Source organism: Branchiostoma belcheri, unplaced genomic scaffold, assembly GCF_001625305.1.
Source record: "Branchiostoma belcheri isolate BF01 breed outbred unplaced genomic scaffold, Haploidv18h27 scaffold1, whole genome shotgun sequence".
Taxonomy (NCBI): domain Eukaryota; kingdom Metazoa; phylum Chordata; class Leptocardii; order Amphioxiformes; family Branchiostomatidae; genus Branchiostoma; species Branchiostoma belcheri.
This window is the reverse complement of record NW_017802379.1, coordinates 1,183,065-1,190,979: the sequence shown is the minus strand read 5'-3', so window position 1 is coordinate 1,190,979 and position 7,915 is coordinate 1,183,065. Positions and strand designations below refer to the sequence as shown.

The window sequence follows — 7,915 nt, the reverse complement described above, 5'->3', positions numbered from 1 at the left end:
TTCAAAATCAATCATTTGAGCTTTGCCCCAACTAGAACACTTGGGTGTCCACCCCTTTTGAACCCTTGCAAATTACCAAAAACTTTCAAAGAAGTCCCCCAAATCTCGCCAACCCACAACATGAAAACAGGTGTCCATCAAACAGGTGCATGGGCAGGGAACAGGTGGCCCCAACAGGTGGGCGTGACCTTCATCATCATCAACATGGCTGCCCCGGTGGACGTTCCGAGCCCGTACAGGGGTGTTTCCGCCCCGTACCGCACGATACTCGGCATTGACATGGGCACAACGTCCGTCAAGGTTTCCTTAGTGGACATGGACTCTTCCACGACCGTTTTTTCCACGACTCGAGAGACCGGGGCGACGGTGGAGTTCCCAACAGACCCGCGCGGAGACGAACAAGATGTCGGCAAGATTCTGTCCTGCCTGCAGGACTGCGTGGAAAAGATCCCAGAGGAGCTCTCTCTGGGGGTGACGCGCATCGGAGTGTCCGGGCAGATGCACGGGGTGATGCTGTGGCGGGCCCGGGAGGGCTGGCGCTACTCCCCGATGTCCCACCGCTTCCAAACGGGGAAGGTCAGCCGCCTCTACACCTGGCAAGATGGCCGCTGCACCTCGGAGTTCCTCCAGACCATCCCCAAACCCCGCGCGCACCTCCCGGTTGCCACGGGCAACGGCTGTGCGACGCTGCTGTGGCTGGCCAGGAACATGCCGGAGGCTCTGGAGGGGTTTGACCGGGCAGGGACGGTGATGGACTACGTGGTGGCGATGTTGTGTGGGATGGAACTCCCCGTCATGTCTGTACACAACGCCGCTAGCTGGGGGTACTTCGACTGTGGCAGCCGGCTGTGGAACAAGGAAATGTAAGGACCTCTTGAGATAAGGCAATGACAACTGTTATGGTAATATGTTGCTGGTAGATAGCTCAAGATGATCATAAGCTCTAGATGTAGCTCTTGTGGCATAATGATCAACCAAATTATGTGACATGAATATTGATGCAGAGAAGAATTTTGTGGTTAGAATGGGAAAGAAGGTAATATCACAGTGGTAAACCAGTGTGCTTGGCTACAAAAGCTCCATTGCACTTGTAGAGTAGGTACTTGAAAAAGCACCTGATGCTTCAACCCAAATGACGATAGCTACTTTGCCTTTACTTTACTTTTTAACTGTACCTATGTGTATAACTTGGAGCACAGACTTTAATTAGAAATACCATCTTAATGCATTTTGCTGACGGCACCATTGTGCATCTACTATTCCCCAGTCTGGAGGAGGCAGGCTTCCCGTGCGATGTCCTGCCCCGTGTGCTGGACCCAGGAGAGGTAGCGGGGACCCTGAGGCAGCCCTGGTGCTGTGTACCTCCCCGCATTGATGTTGGCGTGGCCCTGGGGGACCTGCAGTGTTCTGTACTACCTAGTCTGGTACAGAGGGGGGATGCAGGTAAAGCCCTGGTTCTCATCCTATACTATATTCTCTTACATACTACATTTTGATCCCATTCTAAGTGCATTCTCATCTCATACGAGCAATCACTGCTTTTGTTCACATCATATACATGCAAATTATATATTGGTAGGCACGTCAGCCAACCGTCTTCCACCTTAGACCATGACACCTACCTTTTGCCTACGTCTGTGACGTCATGGCAATCACTCGTATACTCATCCCATACTACACACTCCTGTATTAGGTAGATGAGCCTTAATGGAACTGTAGTATGTACCATGCCATGCTTTGCACCTTGTACAGTTCACTCACTCTTTGATTATACTGCAGTGAGGTTACCTGACACAAGGGTTGGGTAGCAGTCGTCTGTGTTGTTGTGCAATAAAGTTTATTTGGTCTCGAAACTTTCCGTAGTCAGTGTGTTGATGTAGCTTAAGTATTGTAGCTTAAGTTATGACATACATTTTTCTGACTGCTACCCGATATTCCATTAGCTGTGGTTAAAAAAAATAAACCTACCCTGACAAATGCTGTAGAAATCATTACCTATATGTATTAAACTCAGGAAACAGAAGTGACAACACTGCAGGTAATGAGCCATTTACTGGGAATATTATGAACATGCCAGCTGAGGATCTGTTACTGAAGCTATGTTGTTTAATTCGATAAGGCTTGTCTGACAATAGCTCAAAGTTTTGTTTGAAAAGATGAGGTCTGTTATGATAACCATGAAGGTCAGGAATGAAGTAAATATTTTGACATCAGAGGATGATTGTAAAAGGTTTTGGTCCAGGAATATGACACAGGTATAAGCTGTATTTTTCTCCAAAACAAGGAACATACATGCCTATACATACAGAACCTGATATTATGGTCTTCTTCAATAGATGAAGACATGCTCACTGTTGCTAATAACTAACAACTCTACGATACTAATCTAGTTTATAAATAACTGTGAAGACACTCATCTAACTCATAAGCAATATGTTCAATGAAAATAAAACTTTTCCTTCTTTTATAATCTATTGGTTCAGCAGGAACATGTTACATGACCAGCCAGGGTTGCCCAAATAGTGATAGCTATTATCAAGGCTAAACTAAGCTTTCCCTTCCAACCTGTTGTTATTTTCCCCAGTCCTGAACATCGGTACGTCTGCCCAGCTGGCGTTCCAGATGACCCCCGGGTTCCTGCCGCCTGCCGCTGACCCCTCCTCCCCGGTACAGTACTACCCATACTTCAGCGGGAGGTACCTGGCCGTGGCTGCCGCGCTGACCGGGGGGAACGCACTCGCCTGCTTCGTCAAGATGATCCAGAGCTGGCTCCAGGATCTGGGTAAGGCTGGGGTAGAGCTGGAGTCAGCCAGGAATGGTCTCGATGATGACGACGACAAATTATTTATTTGGGATAGAATCACTTTAGCCTATTGGCTGAATTGCAGAATCATGACAGCTCATTGGCTATTAGGTGGCCTTTATTCATAGAATGGCCGGAGATTGTCAACCTTTATCTAAATGCATTGTTGACATTGTGTATGGAGGTATGGCTGATGAGATTGTTAGGTCTTCTCAAAAGACATTATTCAACATAATGTGCCCAGTTGATAGAATGTGTGATTGATTCAACTCCCATGTTTCTATAGCTGTAAGATATCTACTGCTGTGTGCCGTATAAAAGGAAACTTGTATGTATCCAAAATGTCAACATACAACAAGTATTATTATTGTCACTGTCAACATGGCACAAACAAAATTCAAGTCAAAGAGGACTTGTAGAAAGTGATGAAGTTGTGCCTTAGCAGAAGAACCATGTCAATGACAACCTCATGTCATATTCAATTGAGAAAAGCATAGTGTACATGGAGATCTTGGTTTATATAAATTGTAACACCCTTCTATCCTTCCCGTCCCCAGGAATCCCGTCCATACAGGAGGACCAGCTGTACGAGCGTCTCCTGGCGTGTGCCCAGTCGTCCGGTGACACCCCGCTCACCGTCGTCCCCACCATCTTCGGCGAGCGCCATGCCCCGGACCAGCGGGCGTCCGTGTCCAACGCGACCATCGACCGTCTCAGTGTGGGGCAGGTCACGCGCTCGCTCTGTAAGGGCATCGTGGCCAACCTGCACGCCATGATGCCACGCGAGTTCCTCACCGAGTGTGGCGTGCAGAGGATCGTGGGAACGGGAAGCGCCCTGACGAGAAACCCCATCATACAGGAGGAGTTGGAGCGGGCGTACGACATCCCCCTGATATACTCGAAGACGACCTGTGGGGACGCTGCATATGGAGTAGCGTTCGCCATGTTGTTGGAGATGCAGAAAAGATGAAAAAAGAACATATGTTGCCAAGCTGAAAATAATGAGTTACAGGTTTGAACTGTAATATCATTTCCAACACAAAAAATTGAACTGTAATGTTATTTCCAACACAAAAATTTAGACTACAATTTAGACCATAAATTGCTGTTTATAGGACTTGCCATGATGGCTGTATTGGCTTTATCTACAAGTGTGATTTAGATTGCAGTATGACACAGTATGAGCCATAACATTTCTTACCTCCTGCTGTTTGTTTCTTCCTTATAAATGCAGAATTCACATATAGCCATATTAACACAGGCAAATACTGCTAGGACCACTGATTACTAGTAGTCAACAAATCATTGTGGTTCATAGCATTTTGTCTAATTAGTTGGTGAGGACTATGAATTGCTAAAGTTTTTTTGATGATTTGAAGCTAATTAATTGATGAAGTTGCCACAAATGCTGCTATGATTTGAATTTATCTACTACTCAGATATTTGCCACTAGGATTTGAAGAGGATTGTGAATAATCAGTGATTGGTCCAGTGCCTGGACTATAAAGCCATGCAGTTGTATAGAGAAATAAGTGCCAAAAGAGAAGTGTGATGATACATGTATTTCATTAGCTCTTATCTTCCAAATGTATTCTGCCAAGACTTAAGTATACAGAAGAGTGGCTAGTTTTGCCGTTTTGTTAATTGTGGAAAGAAGGCTAAAGCCAGATGTGTTTTAATGCACAGTTAAGTGTATAATCTGTCTGATATTTTACAATGCAGTGATATACCAGAATGTGTGTGTTTAAAATTTGAATGGAGAAGAATATGTACCAACAGATAATTATATTTCTGATATATAGTGCCAAGTATGTGTTTTTGTCTTTCATACAGCGTGAGTTGTTTTTTGGTGTGTTGTAGTGGTTACCTATCTCCCTCATCACAGATACTCAGTGGTGACCTACATCCACGTACATGTACACAGCAATAACACTCATACTCAAATACTAGATTGGAAAGTTAGGGAGGCTTGACGATTGTGCCTTGCACCCAACCAGGCAAGCAGTTAGGCGGTCAATGAGTTAGGCAGAATCTCTTCACACGATGGCCACCTGTTGGTAGAGGCCAAGGTATGCCTAACTCTTTCAACGAGTTAGGCATACCTTTATTATGACCTCGCGAAATAACCAGAACTACTCTGTCGTCAGGTTAATTTAATGTCCCTTAATGTCTTCTTCGTTACTGTCATTACGTCTACCTGTTGCATCTTCATTGTACGAACTTACTTAAACGGTAACTGTCGTTTTCCTATTAGTAATGAATATCGTTTATAAGGGCTATTCCATTTTTACGCTTTGCTTGCCTGTCTTTAAACCAGAATCACAGTAGAAATATTCCAGTTCCTATATTTTTGAGAAAGCCTCTTGTATTGCCTCCCTTCTTCGTACTCTAAACTAATGCCAGGTTTCACTTCTCATTTTTTTCGGAAGTCGTGTATCGGCTACTATATTATGTGTTGTGCGAATGAGAAACAAGAAGAGATTCTAGTACTTCTCTAATTTTCTGCATCAAGATACAGAGCATCCCTACTATTAAAAGTTGATTAATATCATTATGACACACTCCTGAATTTGACGTTACTTCACATGTTTTTATTCCGTCGTGATTACTTATGATGCAACAGTGTACTAAACACTTCGAAATATCAGAAACTGGAAACGTTTTGAGTGCTACAACTGAAATAAAATAAATCTACAAAAGCTTTACACATATCCATAAAATGTACAACAGGCAACGTAATCATAGCGTCTTTTTACGTAGATACAAACTAAGTGCGATCAGTCAGAGAGCACGGCTGTGGATGTACCTTTCCTCCACTAATCAGTTTTATGGATAGTCTGATAGATTCCCAGCGTTCAAGCGTCCACAATCAACCTCCACATCGATAACAATTCCCTTACCGAGCAGTCTATATAACACGAGTGAACAGCCGGCCCCGGTCTTTGCTAACAGCATTACCCAGGAAGTCTGATCCCCCCCCCCCTGCCTGTACCGGGCAGCATCGATCGTGTTAACGGTTAGAAGTTCAACTGTCGCCGCTTGATTAGCTGGCTCTGCTAACCCCTGATGACGTGGCTTGCGGGGCTGTGCTATTTTTACCGCCATATCGGATTGGAAGGACCTGTTGAGCTGGCTATCAAGATAGAGTATCACATGGACGAGAATATCTTATCTGTATTGATATAAATCATTTTATACACATAAATCATTTTATACCAATGAATGATTCAAATATTTGAGAGAGGGGCAAGTTCTGATTTTCTAGCACAAAGTTCCCTCATATGACTGTTACAATGTCAGAATATACATTACTCTTTGTTGTACAAAAATGGAAAATCGAGCATCAAAATACATTTGTCAAAAACTATTTACAGTGCACTGTTAATGTTCTGTTTGCTATCTGCTGGTTCTTGCTGTGTTGGTTGGATCTCCGGTTTGCTGAGCGAGGTTTTTCTTCCTGCCTTTGCTCTTCCTCTTTTTCTTGAGTCGTTTTACACGATCTGAGATTTAGAATTAAAATTATTAGCACAGTCGTGACAAAACAGCTCAAAAGTATACAATCATCAAATATAACACTTTCTGTGCGTGTCGAAAATGGGGCCATACAAAATATACACCTTCTGTCTACATTCGGTGATGATACTGCACTTCAAACTATGATGGTGTCATATCCTCCAACCTTTACAAATATATTACTGTATTGAATTAAGATTCACAACAAACAGTAAACAATTTGACCTTTGTTAATCTTTTTGGAACTTTTTGAAGCAAAATACATACTTTATTCCTTTACTCATGTACTTATTAGTTCGTGGTAGTATTTATGTTCAATTTCTGTTGACTGCAATTAGGAGGTTCTATTTGTTAATCATTGAATGCTTGTTTATTGTGGAAAATAAGTTTAAAAAACAATTTGGCCTTTACCTTTCCTCTTCGGCCTCCTCTCTACTTCATTCATGACAGGAGAGGTGAGCAGACAGGCCATGGCCAGCTGGAACTCTCGTTCCCTGCTGTGGAGCTCTCGTTCCCTGGCGTGGGGGTCATCGCCCTGTAGCTCTGTGTCTGGGGGCTGATCCGGTCCTATCATCGCGGAACGGTGGGGTCAATCTGCAGTAACAAGCATGGTTCTGATAGTTAGAAACACATTTAGATTTTCTATTGAAATGGTACTCTAAGCTGGAAACATATAGAGAGCATATAGCAAAGTACATAGTGCAAATGGGGTTGAGACTAATATAATGGAATGTATATGATTAGGAGAAGGACACTAAGTAGAAATCCACTGACGATAGTTAAACCTATAGCATATACATTATTACCTCTTACACTAGTACTGCACGTTGAACAGACATTCACTCGACTATATTCAGCTGCACTAAGTAAGATCACAGGCGATACATGTATATTAACGCAAAAAAAGGAACCTGAATCAGTAAAGGGAAATGGGAACAAAACCACTCAGACATACTCCTAAATGGAGAAGAGGAACTACGATTCCTCTAAAACAGGAACATACGACTACGATCCTTATATGGGGCATTTTACAGAAGTGAATGCAAAAACGCCAGTGATATAATTGCCTTAACAAGACTCCACAGTATTATCCGATGGAGTGTGGTACCGTAAACCTATTACGTGGATGATACTCGTACAATGTTTGCAATAACCCAGTCAGGATAGTGGCCAGCTAAACCCCACCCAAACATTTCTGTCTTTCCTTTGAAGACAATTATATAATATGTGACTAGAAAATCATATGTTTGCGTCCAGAATCGTTGTCAGCGTAAACCGTTTCACCAACTCTACGCTAAAAGTCATTGATCACAATCTCACGGAAGGATTATTAAGATAAGGTCTGTCGATTCGAAACGTTCAGCATCAGCCAATGATCACACATGTAACTTACTGAAGTGACCCAGGGTCATGACACAAGGGTGGTAAAGAACAACGTAGAACATTTTACTGTAAATATTACAAAATATGCAGTCAACAATCTGATTCTACTTTTCTAGAATAAAGATGATTTCAAGACACGCCAGTAAGGAACGATAGCAAACAAAGACAACAAGATAACAGGTTCTACAAATACCGCATGTTTGCAGAGCGGATAAT

At 43.0% G+C, this 7,915-nt stretch overlaps 1 protein-coding gene across 1 annotated transcript; it reads left to right on the top strand.

Moving 5' to 3' along the window:
- The first annotated feature begins 103 nt into the window (after positions 1–103).
- Positions 104–4,584, top strand: LOC109468413 (sedoheptulokinase-like). Its single transcript, XM_019766666.1, has 4 exons — positions 104–863; positions 1,268–1,443; positions 2,585–2,782; positions 3,361–4,584. Exons 1-4 carry the CDS (start codon positions 121–123, stop codon positions 3,771–3,773), a joined length of 1,530 nt encoding a protein of 509 aa, XP_019622225.1. The 5' UTR covers positions 104–120; the 3' UTR covers positions 3,774–4,584.
- Positions 4,585–7,915: the final 3,331 nt, after the last annotated feature.